At 42.5% G+C, this 24,332-nt stretch overlaps 3 protein-coding genes across 4 annotated transcripts in view; 2 read left to right on the top strand and 1 right to left on the bottom strand.

Annotated features, from left to right (window-relative positions):
- The window catches only part of LOC124117338, a 31,742-nt gene extending 26,350 nt beyond the window's left edge, over window positions 1–5,392 (bottom strand). The window contains exons 1-2 of the mRNA XM_046479155.2: window positions 5,265–5,392; window positions 1,273–3,412 (exon numbers count right to left, since the gene is read on the bottom strand). Of these exons, the coding sequence (XP_046335111.2) occupies window positions 1,273–3,408 (2,136 nt within the window). The 5' untranslated portion in view covers window positions 3,409–3,412; window positions 5,265–5,392. The remainder of the gene's footprint in view (window positions 1–1,272; window positions 3,413–5,264) is intronic.
- A 196-nt stretch (window positions 5,393–5,588) lies between these two features.
- Window positions 5,589–9,110, top strand: LOC125382925 (mitochondrial translation release factor in rescue-like). The gene is made up of 3 exons (XM_048401257.1): window positions 5,589–5,642; window positions 7,673–8,130; window positions 8,636–9,110. The coding sequence occupies exons 2-3, from the start codon at window positions 7,717–7,719 to the stop codon at window positions 8,849–8,851; spliced, it is 630 nt and encodes a 209-aa protein (XP_048257214.1). The 5' UTR covers window positions 5,589–5,642; window positions 7,673–7,716; the 3' UTR covers window positions 8,852–9,110.
- On the top strand, window positions 9,026–23,144 carry LOC124145776 (nudix hydrolase 8-like). 2 transcript variants are annotated; one of them, XM_048401256.1, is made up of 8 exons: window positions 9,026–9,159; window positions 10,249–10,337; window positions 11,385–11,458; window positions 12,173–12,264; window positions 14,050–14,155; window positions 15,559–15,663; window positions 16,905–17,107; window positions 21,994–23,144. In XM_048401256.1, the coding sequence occupies exons 2-8, from the start codon at window positions 10,276–10,278 to the stop codon at window positions 22,180–22,182; spliced, it is 831 nt and encodes a 276-aa protein (XP_048257213.1). In that variant the 5' UTR covers window positions 9,026–9,159; window positions 10,249–10,275; the 3' UTR covers window positions 22,183–23,144. The 2 variants fall into 2 exon arrangements, with proteins under 2 accessions (XP_048257213.1, XP_048257212.1); XM_048401255.1 differs by lacking the exon at window positions 9,026–9,159 and having other exon boundaries at window positions 9,251–10,337.
- Window positions 23,145–24,332: the final 1,188 nt, after the last annotated feature.

Here is a 24,332-nt window from a genome sequence, read left to right as displayed (position 1 = left end):
GTGTGTTTGTGTGGCTGCTTGTACTAGTCCGGACTGATGCCGATTTATAGTGCTAGCTCACTGAGATACCATGCTGCAGTTTAACATGAATATCCCACTCAGCATGCTCAGACACAGTATACTGACTCCGAGCTGACAAGCCCTTGTTTTAGCCCCTTAATGCCGAGCGCCAGACAGGGTAACAACAAGTACCATCTTTTAACGTCTTTTGGTATGACGCCGCCGGGGATCAAACCCCGGACCTTCCGCTCTCCGGGCAGACACTCTACCACTAGACCACAGAGGCGGTCAACTAACATAACAACCTGTACAAGATCAAACAGCATTTTACTACACTCCGGTTTCAGACTTGTGGCTTAAGTTGCAGACTATTTTTTGTTTGTTTAATGCCGCACTCAGCAATATTCCAGCCATATGACAGCGGTCTGTAAATAATGTCTGGCAAGACAAACCAGTGATTGACATCATGAGCATCGATCTGCGCAAATGGGATACCATGACATGCATCAACCAAGTCAGCGAGCCTGACCATCAATCCTGTTAGTAACCTCTTTCGACAAGCATGGATCGCTGAACCATCCTTGATGTTCACAGGGATCACAGACTGGTAATGTAATCATGTAATTTGGAATGTTATGAATATTCTGGGCAAGACAATCCAGTGATTGACATCACGAACATCGATCAACACAATTGGGATACAACAACTTGCATCAACCATATCAGTGACGCTGACAACCCAATATTACATTGCTGACTGTCATAACCTTGGTGGGGCAGCCTAGTGGTTAAAGCGTTCGCTCGTCACGCCGAAGACCCGGGTTCGATTCCCCACATGGGTACATTTCTGGTGTCCCACGCCATGATATTGCTGGAATATTGATAAAACCATACTCACTCACTCATAACCTTGGTACAACGCATGAACTATATCAACAAAGTTGAACATAGCCAAAACACTGTCACTGTCGATCATGTTCAAATCAACATGATCAAGCATGCCCATGAGATCATGGTTATGGGGCAGTCTAGTGGTTAAAGAATCTGATCATCACGCCTAAGGTTCAGCTTTGACTACCCCAAGGCAACAGTGTGCAAAGCCCATTTCTGGTGTTCCCTGCCGTTATATTGCTTGAATATTGCTAAAATGCTCAGCATAAAAGCATACTCACTCATTCAGTCACATCCTTGGCAACTTTACTTTCAAATAAGCTGAACATGCTGAAAACAATGTTGACTTTATCAAAATTATTGAAACAAACTCTCACTAACCTGTTGATCTTTCAGTGTATTATATCCTGGTACTGGGCCGGAGCTGGGTGGGGATGTGACAACTTCAGACTGATACAGATGTCTGTGGTCAGCTCTTGATAGATCATGAGTTGGCAGAGAGTGGTATTGGTCATGTGGTCGAAGTCGTCCAGTAATATAACTACCATTGATGCTATTCCCATAATCAGTCGTGTATGATTCTCGACTCTGATCAACACTCTCATAGCGTCTCCCATCAACCTCCTCCCTCCGCCTCGGTGGGGACCTGTACGCAAGATCTCTCTGTTCATAGCTGGGCCTCATCCGTGGAGACATTGGAGGTTTACCCAGAGATGCAGGGCTTCCAGCATTGCTGGGTCTACTAGGTGGCAACTCCTGTTCCTCTCTGCTCTTCAGAATGCCATTGCCAGGAACCTCAGACAGAAAGGACTCTTGAAGCTCCACTCCTTCACTAACCTTCCTCCCAGATTGAACTTCCTCAGGGGAGGTTTCAAGAACATCCGATATCTGCTCTGCCTCAGCACCGGAACCTTCTCGAGTGTCATCCTGAACCTCCTGACCTGCCCCACCGACCTTATCTTGTTCCTGTTCTTCATCCTTGATGTCTGGCTGATGTACTAGTTGTCTCCCTTCATCATGCACCTCACTCCTCTCTGCATCCACCTGCCCATTTGCACCATCAAAATCTCCAAGCTTTAGGCTCATAAACACAGTGCCTTTCATTGCAGGTGGAGTTTTCACTATCTTGAAAGCCTTTCTCTCCCCTTCATTGTCAGACTTGGGAGATCCCCCTGAGCTTTCACTTAGTGACCGACGTGCACTCTCATCATCTGATCTTCTTGGTGAAGCGGATGGGGATTCTGAACAGGTCCATTTTCTTTTCTTTTTGTCATACTTGATATGTTCTCCAGTCTCTAATATCAAACACTCCTTGACTCCAGGTGAAACCTGTCTGCACACTTTGTAGTTGCCATAATTCATAGGGTATTCCGGATGTTGAGAACCTTCCCCAACACACACAACCTTAACACCATCATCATCGTCATCATCATCATCATCGCCTTCAGCTTCATCATCTCCTTCATCCTCAGCTTCCTTTGTCTGAGGCTCAATGACCCGCTCAGCTTCAGGACTGCTTTCGTCAAAGTCATGGTTTTGTTCGACATGAAGAAAAAGATGATCCTCCTCTAGTTCTGGTGGACGTTTACTACCATCTTGATCTACATCCAACAATCTTTCCTCATCACTCGAATCTGCCTGCATCAAATGCTTATCGGCAGATAAATCAGCAGGACCCTTGGAGTCAGTATCCCCATCCCCATCCTTCCCTTCTCCAACTGACAGTGCTGCTGCACCATCAGCAGCCGACTTGTCTGCTGGAACAAACCCAGAGTCAGACTTTAGAGATGTGTCACTATCACTGTTGATCATGAGTGCTTTGCTGAGAACCTCCTTCACAACAACCCTTGCTTCTTCGCTGTTCTCTAAACCATCTCTCTCCCTACCATCTGGCTCTTCTTCACTTTCTCTACCAGTATCAAAATGCTGCGATCCAAATGAATCACCAGGGTCACTCATGACAGCCGACACTTTGGTCTCAGGTGATGAAAAGTTTGAAGCAGGCTTAGGGCCTTCAGACTGTGCAGAAGTGTCTGCAACGTCTTCCCTGTGTTCTTCAAGTGTCATACTTGCAGTAGGAGCATTACAGTTAATAACACCAGTCTCTGATTCTCTGTGGTCTGGCTCCCCATCTTCTCCTGACACCACCTGAGGTTTCTCTGCAGGTGTATCAGGTATTTTCTTTGCCTCGTCTGCATCCTGATCTGGTTTGGGAGAACCAGCAGCAGCTTCAGCTGCAACAGGCTCTGTCGGTGGACCCTCACCATTTTCATCCTGTCTCACAGCCTCTGCAACATTGTCTGCTCTTTGTTGCACATTATCCTGACCACCTTCCGTATCGTGAGGTATGACATTGACAGTGTTTGATTGGGCTTCCGCATCCTGACCTGGTGTCACTGGCCTCTCAAGGGGCACAACTCCACCTGTCCCAGAGTTATCCCCATCTTTGAGATCTTCATCTCTGACGGTGGATGTGCCATCATCTGCAGTAGGACTGCCGGACTCCGAATCATCCATTATCCTAAAATGAAGTAAACATGATCATGATATATACTGTTAAAAATACCACTGAAAACAGTTATGTTTATGATGACAAGATGAGACTGAGTCATTATCATGATTATATAAACTTTTTACTAATGATAATAATAATAATAATTTGTATGGTACCAAACTCCATACCAGCCCGTGGCGCTTACATTATTACCCCAGTCAATGGATCAGTGAGCACTCGATTTTCATTCTCAGCTCCCTGGGGAGTATACAATGATAAAATGATTTAATCACATCCGATGAACATGATGAATTTTCAACATGTACAAAGCTGACACTTTAAAGACGAGTATCACGAAGTCCATACAACATGTACAAGCAGTGATTTTAGATAGTTAAAACCTTTGCTAAAACCATTGACAACATGTATACATAAACTTGTAGGAAAAAAAGTAGAAAAAGCAGATATTTCCCAATCATGCAAATTGATCAAATGTGTTTCATAAAATCAACTTTCAACTGAATGATTTTTTTTGCAATGACTACATTTTGTACATCAATAATATATTTTTTTATGCAGGGACGATAGATGGGCCACGAGCACGGAGAGCGAAGACACCATACCTTGCTTACTACAGGGTTCATTGGGACTGAGACCATGATTAAATCTGCATGTAATGCCCAAACATGATTTACACCATACTCATGGGTATTGAAAGTCATGGAATAGAAATAAGTCTTGATTTGTTTCTTTGTCTGTTGTTTAATGTCACACCCAGCAATATTCTAGTTATATGATGGCAGCCTGTAAATTTATCATTGATTCTGGACCAGACAATCCAGTGACTGACACCATGAGCATCGATCTACATAATTGGGATACAATGACATGCATCAGCCAAGTCAGCGAACCTGACCAGCCGATCCCATAAGACACCTCTTACGACAAGCATAGATGCCTTTTACGGCAAGAATGGGTTGCTGAAAACCTATTCTACCTCGGATCTTCATCATGTTCATGGGTCAAAAAATTAATCTTGAAAGCGAACACAATGGCAAAAGGGTCGTTGTCATGAACCCAAATGTTATTAAATAAAGTTAAAGTTTTGATTCAAATAATAACTCCACAAATTCCAACCCTCATGACTCCATGGTTATCATGTATCCTGCTGAGTAAATTTGTAACAGTAAAACTGTAAGTTGTAACCACAACAAAATATGTCGGAATATGTCTCTTAATCGCCATGAAGATACTACAGTTTGTAAGAGAAAATTAATGTAAACCATCATTATCAGGGCACACAGGAAGGAACTAGAGTATATCAGTACAGCTTAAAGGTTGTGTACAAGCATGGTCATGACTTTGGGGGTCTATATATCAGTGATACATGAAGTAATTCACTGTAAATGAAACACCTTGTTAACCATTAACCTCAGTCTGAAATTCCTCTCAAATACCTAGCTACAGTCAAGCAAATAAATCAATACCTCGGAAAATAATCTCCCTTAGAAGTGGTCTTATGAAGGAGATCTGTGGCCCACTTGCAGAGATTGATCGAGATTAGGACGTCTGACACAAGGGACTAACAAGATAAACAAACTTCGCTACAAGCCTAACATGAATTGTAACTGTAGAATATTTCAAAATACACACAAGCTAATAACTATCAACAAAGACGATTCACTTTTGCATATGCATTTATCAATAATGTAACAAGCATCTAAACATGCTTATCTACCCTGTCCCCTAATCCTCATAGTGTTTTCGCCTTCTTACTGACACTGTCGTGAATGAAGAATCTGATTTGGACATTGTTTCAACGCAATAGTTTATTTTGCTGTAATAACACGCAATAGAATTATGTGTAAATAACACTTACGGCAAGGATGTCCTACGACCAGTCAAGGCCCTTGTCTAATTCCGGTAACTAGTTAAATATTCGTGCGGTTTCACACGGACCTTTCGTCAACAAAGTTCAGATTTTCGTTTCCTGTTGATACTTGCGCACCGAAGCGGCGGGGGTCGCTAGAGTAAGAAGCGAGCTTGGGTGTCGTAAGATATAAATATTGTGTATGGAATATATATCTTGTGGATCTTCTTACGATGGTGTCTCTTTTTTCATAAACATTTGATATCATTACATTTAATCAAATGTGATATTAAGAAAGAGAGTTTATTATTTTTACGACTTTGAAAACGTTCCGCTTGCTTGCGTGTAATTCTACTTCCTGTTGGAAATCTCCCTGAGCTGAAACAGGTACACATAGAACATTGGGGTTTTTTTCAAATATGAGATTAAATGTCAGTAGCACTGAAACAGACATTCAAATGCCAGCTATGTATAGTTTAAAGTTGGCACCACTCAGTGACAACACTTTATTTTTCATGAATTCAGAAACTGAGAGTCTACTTTTCCCAAGATTGCATAATATTAATTTTAGTGGTGTAACAGGTCATCTTGACAAAAATCACAATATACATGATGAGTTTAAAATACAGATAACAACACAGACCTTTTGTAAACATCGTACAGGGCCTGTCTAATATATAAGCATGATAAGTGTATGTTGGCTTGATCACCTCTTACTCTTTGTACTGCTATTTCGCCTGTATTCAATTATTAAGATCTTCGTGTTACAACTATTGTGAGTGAAAGAGAATTAGGGTTATGACTGTCATAGCCCTTCAGTACACCTGTTGGTTGGTTGGTTGGTTTGTTGTTTAACGCCGCACTCAGCAATATTCCAGGTATATGACGGCGGTCTGTAAATAATCCACTCTGGACCAGACAATCCAGTGATTGATATCATGAGCATCGATCCACGCAATTGGGATCGATGACATGCATCAACCAAGTCAGCGAGCCTGACCACCCGATACGGTTAGTCGCCTTTTACGACAAGCATAGTCGCCTTTTACGGCAAGTATGGGTTGCTGAAGACCTATTCTACCCTGGATCTTCGCGGGTCCAGTGGACCTGTGGGGATTCTGGGTAACAAATGGCCCACAATCTCATTAAAATCAGATCTTAGTTTTCGCTACCTCTAAACAAAAATCTGAAGACATCCCATTGCGGCTGTAGCAGGGCGTGGAGTCATCCCACAGATGACATCCTTGCCTTGTCAGCTTGCTGACGGGGTTAACCTCTTTGGTCATGTGGACAAGGCGTCCGACCCCGGATCAGAAGGTCCGTGGTTCGAATCCCATCAAGGTACTCGGAAATTTTATGGCCGCTACACGGGTCATGTCAGATCGACCTTTCATCCGACCAATTAGAGCATCGTTTAGCAGATCATGAAAGTGACAGTTGGAATGTGATGTTTTATCGTGCAACCTCGAAAAAAAACACACAGGTTGTTCCGAACGACAGTTATGGGCTTTATGTCTGTATTCACACACTATAAACTATCTATTAGCCAATTCTAGAATGTTTTTTTGTTCCGTTTTGAATTTTTTAATCGATAATATGTCAATATATGTTTCGAAGCGTAAAAGACAGTTTGAAACTCGTGCAGTTAAGCTTGATTAAGCTGCCTTCTGATTGGCTATTGCTAACTTCTTGTTAGTTATTCCATTGGTCGGTCAAAGTTCGCAAAAGTTCAGTCTGACATGACCCGTAATGGGATGTCCTCAGATCTTTGTTTAGCAGTAGCGAGAACTAAGATCTGATTTTAATGAGATTGAAATGGCCCCCAGCAACCTATTGGTCTCATTCATTTCTTGACACATTTTAGATAAGGGGTCAGCACTCACATTACTTTGGTGATGGATTAATTTCATGATTTTGAGTATACAATGTATCAATGCTTTGTAAAAAATGAATAATCAATCGGAATGAAACATTCCTGGATTCCATATTATTGAATACAACTCAATTCAACAGGGTTCGATTCTACTCACTCACTCACTCACTCACTCACTCACTCACTCACTCACTCATGCACTCACTCATGCACTCACTCATGCACTCACTCAAGATGCAGGGTATAATAGATCTTCAACAACCCCTGCTTGCTGTAAAGAGGCGGCTAATGGGATCAGGTGGATTGATGCTCATGAAGTCATTCACTGGATTGTCTGGTCCCGACTCCATTATTTACAGACCGCCGTCATATAGCTGGAATATTGCTGTATGTGGAGTTAAACAACAAACAAAAAACATTCACTCACTCACTCACTTGCCCAAAACCCACTCACTCACTCACTCACTCACCCACTCACTCACTCACTCACTCACTCACTCACCATATAACTACACCCACTGATTATTTGTCCACTTTGTTTCAGGTTCTATCGACTGTTTAGGAATCAAGTAAGTAATATCAATAAGTATGCACATCTTCCATACCATGTCAGTAGCACGCCAAGTACATCTCAGGCTTATACACCCCTTCCTCCTCCCCACATCAACACAGTGGATGCTGAAGAAACTCGCAATAGTGTCATCTCAAGAAAGATCCCTCACATCTCACCTGTCAACCTTAAGGGGGCCCTCTCAACAGGTTTCCAGAACAGAGGAACAAAACAGGTGGTGTTTGCAAAGCAGAGAAAACTTTCAGAAGCTGTGGTCTGTGGGTGTGCCTTTAAGAAGCTATGTGTCCCAAAAGGATTACTGCTATCCTGTTGTGGACGAGGACGAGTTGGAGGAGCAGCATGTCCGGGGTAGTGGGCCGGGGGGACAGGCAGTCAACAAGACAGCCAACTGTGTGGTGCTCAAACACCTGCCGACCGGGATTGTTGTGAAGGTGAGGGCAGAGGTCTATATCATGTAAATTGAGAACCATACTGGTGGATGTGGGGATTTGTCTGGGATTCCAAACTCAGTGCAGGCAAATTGGGAAATTAATCATTAAATTAGACATTATATAAATGTGATTACTATTTTGACCTATGAAGATCCGTGGTAGAATAAATAGGTCTTCAGCAACCCATGCTTGCCATAAAAGGCGACTAATGGGATCGGGTGGCCAGATTCGCTGACTTGGTTGATGCATGTCATCGTATCCCAATTGCGTCGACCGATGCTCATGATGTCAATCACTGGATTGTCTGGTCCAGACTCGATTATTTACAGACCACCTTCATTTAGCTGGAATATTGCTGAGTGCGGCGTTAAACAACAAACCAACCAACCACTCAATCAACCCTATTTCTAATTTTGAGAGCGCCCTTGGCGCTTATTATGTCGAATACAGTACTGTTAAAAACGGTGTTAAACACAAACCACTCACACACTTCTTTCAATCATAGAGCCATGAATCCCGATCGCTGGACACCAACAGACGGACAGCCCGGCTGAAACTACGAGACAAACTAGATCTGCGGATGAACGGAGAAAACAGCTTCCAGATGATGCAGCGCAGGGAGGAGATGAAGCGAAGATCACAGAAAAAGAAGAAGACAAATGAAAGACTCGAAATGAAGAAAGCGTTTAAGCAAGAAATAGAAAAGACAAAAGAAGAGTAGCTCAACGTTCACATCATATTGACAAACAATTTTGAGCCCTTGGGATTGAATGTGAACTTGGTCGTTGACATGTGTGGATAATTCATGGTTTGAAATAGCAAGCCTAAACAGTATCAGGTGTTTGTACATCTGGACAGAGGTTGCGACATTCCTGCATGCATTCCTAGATCCAAAGAGTGGGAGGTGCAAGGCTGTGCACTTACACCCCACTTTATAGCATGACAAACCTGAAAACATATAAAAAAAACAATTGACTAAATTGTGTTGTGATATGTTTTCAACAAGACTACCAAACCAAAATTGTTTTGGTAATATTTACAATCGTCTAGAAAATGTATCCATGAATCCTGAGACATCTTTTATTATCTTGGCACGTGCACCTTTAACCCTCTTGGTGCCAAGGGACCATATATGGTCCCTCACTTTTCACACCCTCTTAGCCCCTTTTCAACTGTGGATTAAGATGTCAAACACTGAGTGCACAGAATCAAAGTTATAACCATCATCACCCTAATCATCCCGGCTTTAACATTGTGTAACTCATATTTTATACAGTGCTACGTATTGCGAAATATGGTGAGATAAATAAAGTGGTTACCATGGTTACCACGCTTCTCAACCTTTTTCTGTGTATGAACTAATCACGACCACTTCCGTCAGTTTTGTTTTGACATCAGAAACACTGACAGTTTCATCAGGATTTTTTATCGATAAATATAAATCATGGACAATTTTCATTGAATGTGTACTCCAACATAAATGTCATATGTCTATCGCCGTTAGGATGTACTTTCCAATGATATGGTCGTCACGATATGGCTGAAATATTGCCAATGTGACGTAAAGCATTAACTCACTCACTCACTCCAATGATATGAATTTTTTGACATTTAGATTTCAAACAAGGGCAATTAATGACTTTTCTTGTCATAATTGGGTGCTTCCATATTACGGTTAATGTAGAAAAGTAGGGAACTTACATTACCAGAACTTTTATCGATGACAAGGCACTGCATAGATCTTTTGGATGTGTTCACTTTAGATACTGTTGGAAAGACAATCAATGGGAGTTGCATGTTATACAAATTGGTTACACTGTGTAAAGAAATAACGTTGTAACACTGTTGATACAAGGTTTACGTTTTTGAAACTGCGATGTCATCGCAGTGCGGCACTGAGCGGTGTACAAAGCCAGCTGACGGCCAGGCACCATGAGGGTTAAATGTGGCAGTGGAACTTGTTGAAATGCCATTCAAATGGCAAGTGCAGTGTCAAATCAGCAGTAATTGTGTTTGATGATAGTACAAGATAGTTCATGTTTGTTTTATTCCAAGAGCTGATAATGGTATATATTTATGTGTGGTTATAAACCTTAAATATGTGAATGTCAATTTCAGGCAGGAAAATATGAGTAATATGAGTTGATGTCTTTCAATACAACTGTAAACAACAAAATGGCGGACAAATTTGTTGCTAAGAGAGACAGGTAAGTATCTGGTTACAACAATATCTATTAATGCATGTAAAATAGAAGAACCACCATTTTGTGATTGTCGTATATCTACTAAAAGGAGGGGGCACGGGTGGCCCAGTCTTCTATGGCGCCGCGATTTGCTGTGCAGAGTTGCGTCCCTTGGGCACGCCAGAATTATGGGTTCGAATCCCGGTTCGCCCCGATTATGTTTCTAGGTTTGTCAGCACCATACCCGTGCTCGTGGGTTTCACCGAAGTGGTAAACGTCTGAGACCTGCATCACTTCGGGCTTTCCTCCCACATTAAGCTGACACGCCATGAAATAACTGGAATACTGTTAAAAGGGGCGTTATACCCAACTCACTCACTCACTCAAAGAAATTTCAGGAACACCCAATTCTTATATATTCACCGCAAAAAGAATCATGTCATCTATCCCAATTGTGTGGATCAATACTCATGATGTCAATCACTAGATTGTCTGGTCCAGACTCGATTATTTACAGACCGCCGTCATATGGCTGTAATATTGCTGAGTGCTGCGTTAAACAACAAACTAACCAACCAACCAACCATTGTGGAGGAAAATATTCCCTATTCTTATTTCTTAAACAGCAGGGGTCGGTCTGGTAGTGGTTTAAGCATTGGCTCATCAAGCCGAAAACCCGGGTTCGATTCCCGACATGGGAACAATGTGTGAAGCCCATTTCTGGTGTCCCCCGCCATGATATTGCTGAAATATTGCTAAAAGCGGCGTGAAACCTCACTCACTCACTCACTCACTCACTCACTCACTCACTCACTCACTCACTCACTCACTCACTCACTCACTCACTCACTCACCCACCCACCCACCCACCCACCCACCCACCCACCCACCCACTCACTCACTCACTCACTCACTCACTCACTCTAAAACACAACAGTTGTAGAGATCTCTGTTGATTAATTATGTGTCTGTTGAGAATGTGATTCAGTGTATACCCCTCTCTCAGGCCAGACTAAGTTTTGTCTCACCTGACTGACCTTTTATTAAGATACTCTTTTTTACTCTTTGCAGGTTCAATAGCATCACGTTTAGTGTCAGTGATCAAACCTTTGCCAGTGATGAAGAGTTGATCCAGAATCTTGAAGGTGATTATAACGTCAATCCATGATCCGATCCCAACACCAATGGCAATTCAATATTATGTTGGAAAACTAGCAAAGTGATTTCTTTATCTCACCAAACAATCTTCAAACTACTATCGGGGCGGTCGGGTAGCCTAGTGGTTAAAGCGTTCGCTCATCACGCTGAAGACCCGGGTTCGATTCCTGACATGGGGACAATGTGTGGAGCCCATTTCTGGTGTCCCCGCCATGATATCACTCTAACTATTATCAGACTATGTAGTAGTAGTAAAGTTTAGGGTCAACTTTGGATGCATCAAACTATGGGCCAACAAAGGAGTTACTTCCCTTTATGGTAATCTTTAGGTTGTGACGATCCGGGTTTGAATTGGTCTTCAGCAACCCATGCTTGTCCCCCATGAAGATCTGGGTTAGAAGTGGTCTTCAACCCATGCTTGTCCCCCATGAGATCCAGGCTAAAAATTAGCCTTTAGCTACCCATGCTTGTCGTAAGAGGCGACTAACAGGATCGAGTTGTAAGACCCACTGACTTGGTTGATGCATGTCATCATATCCCAATTGCATAGATTGATGCTCATGATGTCAATCACTTGATAGTCTGGTCCAGACTAGATTATTTACAAATCACCACCGAATATTGCCGAGTGTGGCATTAAACAACAAACAAACAAACACACAATAATCAATGATTATGTACATTCATCTCACTGTCTGCAGCCGCCCTGACTGAGTGGAGGAATAGCAAGGTCCGAGGAGTGTGGGTTAAGATCGGCTTGCAGCAGACAGCACTGGTGCCGAGGCTTGTGAAGGTGATTCAGTGCCCTGCTGGTTGTAAGAGGCGACCAAATGTGATTCAGTGCCCTGCTGGTTGTAAGAGGCGACCAAATGTGATTCAGTGCCCTGCTGGTTGTAAGAGGCGACCAAATGTGATTCAGTGCCCTGCTGGTTGTAAGAGGCAACCAAATGTGATTCAGTGCCCTGCTGGTTGTAAGAGGCGACCAAATGTGATTCAGTGCCCTGCTGGTTGTAAGAGGCGACCAAATGTGATTCAGTTCCCTGCTGGTTGTAAGAGGCGACCAAATGTGATTCAGTGCCCTGCTGGTTGTAAGAGGCGACCAAATGTGATTCAGTGCCCTGCTGGTTGTAAGAGGCGACCAAATGTGATTCAGTGCCCTGCTGGTTGCAATTGTAAGAGGCAACCAAATGTGAATCAGTGCACTGTTGGGGTTGCACGTTAGAATAGGTCCCCAGCAAACTTTGCTGGTTGTAAGAGGCGACCAAATGTGATTCAGTGCCCTATGGCCGGCCCTGTGGGTGTTCTGAGTTATAATAGGTCCCCAGCAACCTATGCTGGTTGTAAGAAGCGACCAAATGTGATTCAGTGCCCTGTGGCCCTGTGGGTGTTCTGAGTTATAATAGGTCCCCAGCAACCTATGCTGGCTGTAAGAGGCAACCTTTTCAGGTCATGACAATCACCCACCATAGGGCTGGGACGGGTAACTCGGGTACTCAGGTCGGGTGGGTACAGAACTACCCAGGACCGTGGTTTGTCATGTGGTTATATTGTTAAATGGCAAAAATTATCTAGAACTCTATGGTTACACTATAAGTGACAAATGTTCACGTTTCTTTCAGACTCTGACTTAATATGTTTGCAGTCAACTTCAGTGTATGCATGACCAGATCATTTTATACCTGTATCTAAATACATTTTGACAGGAATACGGTCAAACGTTTCCCAATGAGACATTTTGTACCTGTCTCTTGAGACCTACAGCAGGTACCCGGGTAGGGTCCGGTAATAAGGGGGTGGGTACCCGGGTAGTAAAGTTGGACTCGTCCCAGCCCTACAACAAACCTTATAGATAATTTTGGATATAAAATCAATCTCAGGTGCTTACAGTCACTACACTTAAGAATCTTTCCACTTACAGGGCGGTCGGGCAGCCTAGTGGTTGAAGCGTTCCCTCGTTAAGCCGAAGACCCGGATTCGATTCCCGACATGGGTACAATGAGTGAAGCCCATTTCTGGTGCCCCCCCACCGTGATATTGCTGGAATATTGCTAAAAGCAGAGTAGAACCATACTCACTCACTCACTTTCCACTTACACAAACCGATTGATAAATGTGGACTAATACAAGCAGCCAAACACACGTGCATGCATGTCACTATGCAAGTGAAATAATCTTCAACATCGATGCAAATACAGTAATTATACTCAAGTTCCGTTAGAATTATGCCTTTCACTGAACCAAGTATGTCAAAGTTCATATAAATAGAGACCCGTGAATATCTTGGGTAGATCTGGGATCTGGTGGTCAGACTCGCTGACGTGGTTAATGCGTGTCATTGTATCCCCATTGCGTGGATCGATGCTCATGATGTCAATCACTGGATCGTCTGGTCCAGACTAGATTATTTACAGACGGACGTCATAGAGCTGAAATATTTCTGAGTGAGCCATTAAACAACAAAAACAACAAACAAATGAATCATCTAAATAGAGTAACCAGCTCTATGCAGTAGTTTTCAGAGTGTGTGATGGTCTTGAAGTCTGTGACAGCAATAATGTAACCCTGACTCTGTTCCCAGCTGGGCTTCGACTTCCACCATGCCCAGCCAGGGTACGTGATGATGAGTGTGTGGCTGCCTGCAGACGAACCCAACAACCTGCCTGAGTATGCCAACCAGTATATTGGTAGGTGCCTCTTGCTACTCCTGACTCAGTCAGGCTCATTAAGCAGTATACCCGCTGGCTTTTGAAACTCTAAAAATTAATAGAAACCGTATGAAAATTACCTGCTTTTAGTTTTAACATTAGGGTTGCGACGGGTACTCGAGTACCCGATAACGGGTCGGGTAGCCTAGGACTCGAGTCCAATTTTCAGGACTCGAGTACCTGTTCAGGGGAGATAACTCGTGAGTCACTTCAAAATGGACGACAAAGCGGACAAACGTTCAAATGTTTGGGCGTATTTTGCCCTTGATGACACAAAGAAAAAGACCAAATGCCGTCTCTGTGGCATATGTATCAGCTACGCAGGTAGTTCGACGAGTTCCATGAAAAAGCATCTAAGTTTTAAACACAAGAGCATTTACTTTTGATATTCTGCGTCACTTGTGGTTTTAGGTAAGCCATGCAGGCATTTAATAAAAAACATAATACCTTAGAATAGATCAATAGATGTTTGATGACCTTTTATTCGCAAAAGCATTACAAACAAGTGGGACAACATTGAACTACGGGTGCTTGAGTCCGGTTCGGGTATTGTCTGCCGGGTACTCGAGTTCAGTTTTCGTACCCGGTCGCAACCCTATTCAACATCATGTTCAATTCATCTCTGAAGTAAACTAGTTAGATCTGCACGTCATTCACACAAAGTTTTGTCACAATTTTCTCTTTTGTTTTGAATATTTCGAGACTTAAGTTGCTATGATATTTAACCTAGAAGCAAAGCAATATGTTATTTCCTTGCACCCAAAATAGACAAGGGGATGATAAGAGACAAGCTGACTTTTTCCGAAAAAAATACATGCATGAATATCCCTGATGTTTTGTTCAACAACAAAGGTTTTTTATTTGACGGTCCACGGAGACTGGCAGTCACATGAACTACCCGTCCAAGCCTAATTTTACAAGTAAAAAACTGGTAATTACCAGTAAACGGGGATTTTGGATTAGAATAGGTCCCCACCAGCTTATGATGGTGACCAAATGGACCAAGTAGGCAGATTTGGTGACTTGGTTGATAGCGTTACCTTGAAACTTGATGACATGGATCGTTGTTCGCAATATCAATCACTAGATTGTCTGGTCCCGACACCATTATTTACAGCCCACCGTCATATAGCTGGAATATTGCTGAGTGCGGCATAAAATAACAAACAAACAAACAAATTTACCTCCCTGTCAAGGCGATTCTTTAGTCATGGTATCCTCAGAATTATGATTTTTAATAAGTATAGGTTTGTTCAATGAAACATGTTTCAATCCTAATTTTAATGTAATATGTAAGTAAATGATTTTACATGGAGATTGATTAATTCTTTCTGAAACTATAATAGTTTAATAGTTTCCACATTATCCTTTGTCTCGTCCAGGTGTTGGAGGGTTTGTAGTCAACAGCAAACACCAGGTACTGGCAATACAGGAGAGGTTTCAGAGTCGGCCTCACTGGAAACTTCCTGGGGGACACGCAGACAAAGGTATGCCGGACAGATGAACACATATAGAGAATCTCACCCGCGTGTCTTTGATATCAAATATATCAACACGAGTTGATAAAAGTGGGAAAACTCTGAGGCTTGCAGAGGAGATTTTTCACTTTAATCAACGAGTGTTGATGTATTTGATATCAAAATACATGAGGGTGAGATTTTATTTATCATCCAACTTCATTTTTCAAACCTTTTCAGTTTGTAGACAGTAACATAAGCAGTGTCTTATTGTGAAAAGGACTGCTAACAGCTTCAGTGGCAGAGCCATTAGGGATGTCATTTGATTGTGATGTCATGGTAACCAGACAGGTAGACACGCAGACGGTATCTCAGACAGATAGACACGCAAATGGTATCTCAGACAGGTAGACGTGCAGACGGTATCTCAGACAGGTTGACACGCAGACGGTATCTCAGACAGATAGACACGCAAATGGTATCTTAGACAGGTAGACACGCAGATGGTTTTCTGAGACAGGTGGACACGCAGACTGTATCTCAGACAGATACACGCAAATGGTATCTCAGACAGGTAGACACGCAGATGGTTTTCTGAGACAGGTGGACACAGACGGTATCTGAGCCAGGTAGACATGTTTTCATAATAATACCCATAATCCAAATTTATCTGAAAAATTCAGGCAGGAATCATTTTATGTTTTTTTAAATATCTATTCAGTGTACATTGTAAGGGAATGTTTAACATGGAGCAAGAATGTTTCCTAGGAGTATATATACTGTGTGTTTTATCAAGTTTCCCCTCTGAAGATACAGGTGAGAATTGGTCTTCAGCAACCCATGCTTGTTGTAAGGTGGTGAGGCATAAGGCTTGGTTGATCATGTCATTGTATCCTGATTGCATAAATCGATGCTCATGATGTCCATCATTGGGTTGTCTGGACTAGACTTGATTATTTACAGACTGACGTCATATAGTGTTGCGTGAATAACAAACTGTCAAAGCAAACCAGTCTGTGACTGTGATAGCCCCACTCCTGAGGTCACGACCTCCATTTTGTGTGTTAGGGGGGGTCAGTAGCTTAGTGGTTAAAGCGTTCGCTCGTCACGCCGAAGACCTGGTGTCCCCTGCCGTGATATTGCTGGAATATTGCTGGAATCTTGCTGGAATATTGCTGAAGGCGGCGTAAACCCATAGTCACTCACACACCATGTTGTATTCCGTTTCTCCCTCGGTAAACCTCTACATGGTCAATGTTACTGTTGAACAGGGGAAGACATTGGGGAGACAGCTAAGCGAGAGGTGTTTGAGGAAACGGGTATAGAGTGCGATTTCGAGTCGGTGCTGACTTTCCGCCACCAACACAACTACCGCTACGGCTGCTCCGACATCTACTTTGTGTGCGTGATGAGACCCCGCAGCGACGACCTCAAGCCGTGTAAACATGAGATCGCCAAGTGCCAGTGGATGGATGTAAGTACAGGAGTCATCTGTGTTTTGTATTTCCCTTGCACCAGGTGTTGGTTGTATTATCAGTCTGCCTGAATTGTGAGTCCACCTGTAGTGTGAGTACATCTGTATTGTGAGTACATCTGTAGTGTGAGTCCACCTGTAGTGTGAGTACACCTGTGTTGTGAGTACATCTGTGTTGTGAGTACATCTGTAGTGTGAGTACACCTGTAATGTGGGTACACCTGTTGTGCGAGTACATCTGTAGTGTGAGTACACCTGAATTGTGAGTACACCTGTGTTGTGAGTACATCTGTGTTGTGAGTACATCTGTGTTGTGAGTACATCTGTAGTGTGAGTACACCTGTATTGTGAGTACACCTGTGTTGTGAGTACATCTGTGTTGTGAGTACATCTGTAGTGTGAGTACACCTGTAATGTGGGTACACCTGTTGTGCGAGTACATCTGTAGTGTGAGTACACCTGAATTGTGAGTACACATGTAGTGTGAGTACATCTGTAGTGTGAGTACACCTGTATTGTGAGTACACCTGTGTTGTAAGTACATCTGTGTTGTGAGTACATCTGTAGTATGAGTACACCTGTAATGTGGGTACACCTGTTGTGTGAGTACATCTGTAGTGTGAGTACACCTGAATTGTGAGTACACATGTAGTGTGAGTACATCTGTGTTGTGAGTACATCTGTGTTGTGAGTACATCTGTGTTGTGAGTCCACCTGTGTTGTGAGTACATCTGTGTTGTGAGTACATCTGTGTTGTGAGTACATCTGTGTTGTGAGTACATCTGTGTTGTGAGTACATCTGTGTTGTGAATACATCTGTAGTGTGAGTACAACTGTAGTGTGAGTACATCTGTAGTGTGAGTACATCTGTGTTGTGAATACATCTGTAGTGTGAGTACACCTGAATTGTAAGTACACCTGTAGTGTGAGTACACCTGTATTGTGAGTATACCTGTATTGTGAGTACACTTCTTGTGTGAGTACACCTGTAGTGTGAGTACACCTGTAGTGTGAGTACACCTGTTGTGTGAGTACACCTGTAGTGTGAGTACATCTGTGTTGTGGGTACATCTGTGTTGTGGGTACATCTGCATTGTGGGTACACCTGTTGTGAGTACTCCTCTGTTGTAAGTATACCTGAATTATGAGTACACCTGAATTATGAGTACACCTGTAGCCTGTGCACACCTGAATAGTGAGTACATCTTTGTTGTGAGTACACCTGTGTTGAGTATACCTGAATTATGAGTACACCTGTAGCATGAATACACCTGTATTGTGAGTACACCTGTGTTGTGAAAACACCTGAGTTGAGTACACCTATTGTGAGTACACCTGTATTTTGAGTACACCTGTGGTATAAGAACACCTGTTGGAAGTACACCTGTTGTGAGTACACCTGAAGCATGAGTTCACCTGTATTGTGAGTACACCTGTGGTGTGAGAACACCTTAGTTGAGTACACCTGTTGGAAGTACACCTGTTATGCGTACACCTGTTGTGAGTGCACCTGTAGCATGAGTACATCTGACTTCTGAGTACTAGGGCTGTTACGATTCACTCGCGTATTCGGTGAATCGAACCATATCCATTCATGAATTGAATTTGATATTCGTGGTCATTAGACATACACTGACCCTTAAAATATCCATAAGAACATACTATATGCATAGATTTCTTCAAAGACAACACTCTTTTATCATTTATTTGACAGTAATGTGGTCACTGGTCATTGTCACATTTGAGCAGATACTAGTACCTGTATAAGAGCAGTATATAAATGTATTATATATTAACAATTAACAAACCATGTCAAATAATTTATTTTGATATTGTTTCACAGAATATAATAAATAATACATCAACTCTTGACTTATTATTGTATTTGTGAATAAATATTCGTATTTGTTACCCTACATTCATGATACGAATAGTATTCGCCTCATAGCGTATTCGTTGCAGCCCTAGTGAGTACACATGTGTTGTTAGTACACCTGAAGTTTGAGTACACCTGTCATGTGGGTACACCTGTACTCACCTGAATTATGAGTACACTTGTGTTGTGAGTACACCTGTATTGTGAGTACACCTGAAGTGTGAGTACACCTGTAGTGTGAGTACACCTATGTTGTGAGTACACCTGAAGTGTGAGTACACCTGTAGTGTGAGTACACCTGTGTTGTGAGTACACCGAACACCTGAAGTGTGAGTACACCTGTGTTGTGAGTACACCTGAAGTGTGAGTACACCTGTGTTGTGAGTACACCTGAAGTGTGAGTACACCTGTGTTGTGAGTACACCTGAAGTGTGAGTACACCTGTAGTGTGAGTACACCTGTGTTGTGAGTACACCTGAAGTGTGAGTACACCTGTAGTGTGAGTACACCTGTAGTGTGAGTACACCTGTGTTGTGAGTACACCTGATGTGTGAGGACACACGTAGTGTGAGTACAACTGTGGTGTGAGTACACCTGTAGTGTGAGTATACCTGTGTTGCGAGTACACCTGTGTTGCGAGTACACCTGTAGTGTGAGAACACGTGTGTTGTGAGTACACCTGTGTTGTGAGTACACCTGTAGTGTGAGTACACCTGTAGTGTGAGTACACCTGAAGTGTGAGTACACCTGTAGCGTGAGTACACCTGAAGTGTGAGTACACCTGTAGTGTGAGAACACCTGTGTTGCGAGTACACCGGTGTTGTGAGTACACCTGAAGTGCGAGTACACCTGAAGTGCGAGTACACCTGTGTTGCTAGTACACCTGTGTTGCGAGTACACCTGTAGTGTGAGAACACCTGTGTTGTGGGTACATCTGTGTTGTGGGTACATCTGCATTGTGGGTACACCTGTTGTGAGTACTCCTCTGTTGTAAGTATACCTGAATTATGAGTACACCTGAATTATGAGTACACCTGTAGCCTGTGCACACCTGAATAGTGAGTACATCTTTGTTGTGAGTACACCTATGTTGAGTATACCTGAATTATGAGTACACCTGTAGCATGAATACACCTGTATTGTGAGTACACCTGTGGTGTGAGAACACCTGAGTTGAATGCACCTGTTGTGAGGACACCTATCTTGTGAGTACACCTGTGTTGTGAAAACACCTGAGTTGAGTACACCTATTGTGAGTACACCTGTATTTTGAGTACACCTGTGGTATAAGAACACCTGTTGGAAGTACACCTGTTGTGAGTACACCTGAAGCATGAGTTCACCTGTATTGTGAGTACACCTGTGGTGTGAGAACACCTTAGTTGAGTACACCTGTTGGAAGTACACCTGTTATGCGTACACCTGTTGTGAGTGCACCTGTAGCATGAGTACATCTGACTTCTGAGTACTAGGGCTGTTACGATTCACTCGCGTATTCGGTGAATCGAACCATATCCATTCATGAATTGAATTTGATATTCGTGGTCATTAGACATACACTGACCCTTAAAATATCCATAAGAACATATTATATGCATAGATTTCTTCAAAGACAACACTCTTTTATCATTTATTTGACAGTAATGTGGTCACTGGTCATTGTCACATTTGAGCAGATACTAGTACCTGTATAAGAGCAGTATATAAATGTATTATATATTAACAATTAACAAACCATGTCAAATAATTTATTTTGATATTGTTTCACAGAATATAATAAATAATACATCAACTCTTGACTTATTATTGTATTTGTGAATAAATATTCGTATTTGTTACCCTACATTCATGATACGAATAGTATTCGCCTCATAGCGTATTCGTTGCAGCCCTAGTGAGTACACATGTGTTGTTAGTACACCTGAAGTTTGAGTACACCTGTCATGTGGGTACACCTGTACTCACCTGAATTATGAGTACACTTGTGTTGTGAGTACACCTGTATTGTGAGTACACCTGAAGTGTGAGTACACCTGTAGTGTGAGTACACCTATGATGTGAGTACACCTGAAGTGTGAGTACACCTGTAGTGTGAGTACACCTGTGTTGTGAGTACACCGAACACCTGAAGTGTGAGTACACCTGTGTTGTGAGTACACCTGAAGTGTGAGTACACCTGTGTTGTGAGTACACCTGAAGTGTGAGTACACCTGTAGTGTGAGTACACCTGTGTTGTGAGTACACCTGAAGTGTGAGTACACCTGTAGTGTGAGTACACCTGTAGTGTGAGTACACCTGTGTTGTGAGTACACCTGATGTGTGAGGACACACGTAGTGTGAGTACAACTGTGGTGTGAGTACACCTGTAGTGTGAGTATACCTGTGTTGCGAGTACACCTGTGTTGCGAGTACACCTGTAGTGTGAGAACACGTGTGTTGTGAGTACACCTGTGTTGTGAGTACACCTGTAGTGTGAGTACACCTGTAGTGTGAGTACACCTGAAGTGTGAGTACACCTGTAGCGTGAGTACACCTGAAGTGTGAGTACACCTGTAGTGTGAGAACACCTGTGTTGCGAGTACACCGGTGTTGTGAGTACACCTGAAGTGCGAGTACACCTGAAGTGCGAGTACACCTGTGTTGCTAGTACACCTGTGTTGCGAGTACACCTGTAGTGTGAGAACACCTGTGTTGTGGGTACATCTGTGTTGCGAGTACACCTGAAGTGTGAGAACACCTGTAGTGTGAGAACACCTGTGTTGCAAGTACACCGGTGGTGTGAGTACACCTGAAGTGCGAGTACACCTGTAGTGTGAGAACACCTGTGTTGCGAGTACACCTGTAGTGTGAGTACACCTGTAATGTGAGAACACCTGTGTTGTGAGTACACCTGTAGTGTGAGTACACTTGTGTTGCGAGTACACCTGAAGTGTGAGTACACCTGTAGTGAGAGTACACCTGTTTTGTGAGTACACCTGTAGTGTGAGTACACCTGTGTCTTCCCTTGCAGCTGGATGAGTACATAAACCACAAGGAGATGTCGGTGGGCAACCGTCACATCGCCCAGTGCTACAAGGACAGCTTGAGTCAGGGCGGCCTAGCACTTGTACCCAGTCCAGTCATCTCATTCTCTGGCAAGGTGTACAACAAGATGTACAGCGTCCAACACAAGGATAAAGTCCAGACCAATATAGACTAGTGAGGTGTTAGCTATAGCATCAGCGGGGGGCGCAGTCGTCTAAGGCGCTGCAATTTGCTGTGCAGAGTTGCGTCCCTTGGACACGCCAGAAACCTATGATTGTGGGTCCGAATCCCGGTTTGATTATGTTTCTAGGTTGGTCAGCACCATACCTGTGCTCATGGGTTTCACCGAAGTGGTAAACGTCTGAGACCTGCATCACTTCGGGCTTTCCTCCAACATTAAGCTGACACGCCGCGATATAACTGGAATAATGTTAAAAGCGGCGTTTAACCCAACTCACTCACTCACTATAGAATCAGCACGTCAATCAACCAGCCACTTATACTTATTTTGTATAATCATAATTAGTAGGACTACACTTTTCAAACGATACTTACTGCAATACTTTTTCTGTGCTCCGGTATATTGGGTGTAAAATTTATAACGGGTCTTTTTGTATTGTGTAACCTAAAATCGACACAGACATTCATTCATTCATGTGTGCCAGGTGTTTGGCCATCCTATCTATGAAAAAAATGGCTCACGCACCACAGAATAGTGCACATGCAAGTATCGTGATACGTATCGGATCGTGAGCAAGGTATCGTGATACATATCGGATCACACAGTTGGTGTTCGTCCCAGCCCAACAAATGAGGCTTCCTTTTGAAATTGATTGACAAAACAGCATAAACGTGGAAGCAATTTTTCTCTCATGTTGGCTGCAAATGACCAGGTTGACTTTGACATCATAATATTTATTTTAGTATGGAGAAATAGGATCTGCATGTACAATCAGTGCCAATCCGTGTCAAACACTTTAGCTCCCAGTACTCAAGAAATAAACGATGAGAGGGAGTTGTTTATTGTCCATTAAAACACTGCAGAGAGAACAAACTATGAAAGGCACCAAGAGTTTCTTTGAGTGGCATTTAGAAGTTGGTGTTATGAAGTAAGACGAGTTCTATGGATGAACAACTTCTTTATTACAATTAGTGCGACGTTTTGGTGCAGATCTTAACACCTTTATCAAGCAATATCACTTGCTTGATAAAGGTGTTAAAGAGTTGTTTATTGTCTTATATGAGATATCAACATTTTGTACGGCCCTCTTTGACGATGTTAATAGAATGTACAAGCTTTGAACATATTTACCCATATTTAAATAATGACTCCCTGAATACAATCCGGTGTCAGACAAGTCCATTTTATGAACAGGGGGGTTACATTTTTTTATTCCCGGGATATTTTCACAATTTTCACATCTTTTCTATGTACCTTTTCTCCAAATACAGATTGTCATATCTCTCCCCCTTTTGAATGAGATTGTTCGGCCATTGCATTCATCTACGGTAGCCAGCTACATCTATCTACATCTCACTTGACACTTTCCTCTCAAAAATAACATCGTCCAATTTATGAATTTACGACGTCATCAAGTTGCGTGCACACATTTGAATCTCCAGAAATGACATCATGATAGAACAATATTTTATCGTGAAATAAGGCATGCTTCGTTGATCTTTGTGATTTATTGCATCGTTAACTTATATATCGCAATACATATCACAATACAGATACCTGTATCACAATATATTGCAATTCTTACCCTGTAGATTGTATATCATTGAATATAAGATACTGTATTCGACGTAATAAGCGCCCCGCTCTAATAAGCGCCCACGGTGATATTTGCTAATATATTGGCTAGTGAACAATCCCAATTGGCACCCCTTCCGATTGATCAATGTACACAAGACTTATTTTTTTCGCGAATAATACACACACATGTGTTAAATGCACCCTTAATTATGGGCAATTAAATTCTGGAAAAATATATCTGTCGTACATAAACATTTCAGGCTGTCAGCATAAACCACGAAATTTATCTTTCAAGTCTGTTTCTAATAAGAGCCCCCTATTTCTAATTTTGAGAGCGCCCTGGGCGCTTATTATGTCGAATACGGAAGGTCCGCATTAAATCACAAAGAACAATGAAGAGCAAAGCGTTGTATATTTCACAACAAGCCATTGTTCTATCATGACGTCATTTTTGGAGATTGGAACATATGCTAGCAACTTGATGACTTCATAAATTGGAAGACATTTTTTTGGAGAGGGAAGTGTCTAGTCACTTGTTCCCTATAGATGTAGCTGGGCAACTAAAA

The sequence above is a fragment of the Haliotis rufescens genome, unplaced genomic scaffold, assembly GCF_023055435.1.
Source record: "Haliotis rufescens isolate VD_foot unplaced genomic scaffold, xgHalRufe1.0.p SCAF_21, whole genome shotgun sequence".
In the NCBI taxonomy this organism is placed as follows: domain Eukaryota; kingdom Metazoa; phylum Mollusca; class Gastropoda; order Lepetellida; family Haliotidae; genus Haliotis; species Haliotis rufescens.
The sequence above is the reverse complement of the archived record's forward strand: the minus strand, read 5'-3'. Positions and strand labels throughout refer to the sequence as shown.

What these genes read in the sequence shown, in the direction of transcription:
- LOC125382925 (XM_048401257.1), top strand. Translation starts at nt 7,717, where the DNA reads ATGCACATCTTCCATACCATGTCAGTAGCACGCCAAGTACATCTCAGG. An exon ending in CGACCGGGATTGTTGTGAAG is followed by an intron (nt 8,131 to 8,635) that starts GTGAGGGCAGAG and finishes TTTCAATCATAG; the next exon opens with AGCCATGAATCCCGATCGCT.
- LOC124145776 (XM_048401256.1), top strand. Translation starts at nt 10,276, where the DNA reads ATGTCTTTCAATACAACTGTAAACAACAAAATGGCGGACAAATTTGTT. An exon ending in TGGGGGACACGCAGACAAAG is followed by an intron (nt 15,664 to 16,904) that starts GTATGCCGGACA and finishes ACTGTTGAACAG; the next exon opens with GGGAAGACATTGGGGAGACA. An exon ending in CCAAGTGCCAGTGGATGGAT is followed by an intron (nt 17,108 to 21,993) that starts GTAAGTACAGGA and finishes CTTCCCTTGCAG; the next exon opens with CTGGATGAGTACATAAACCA.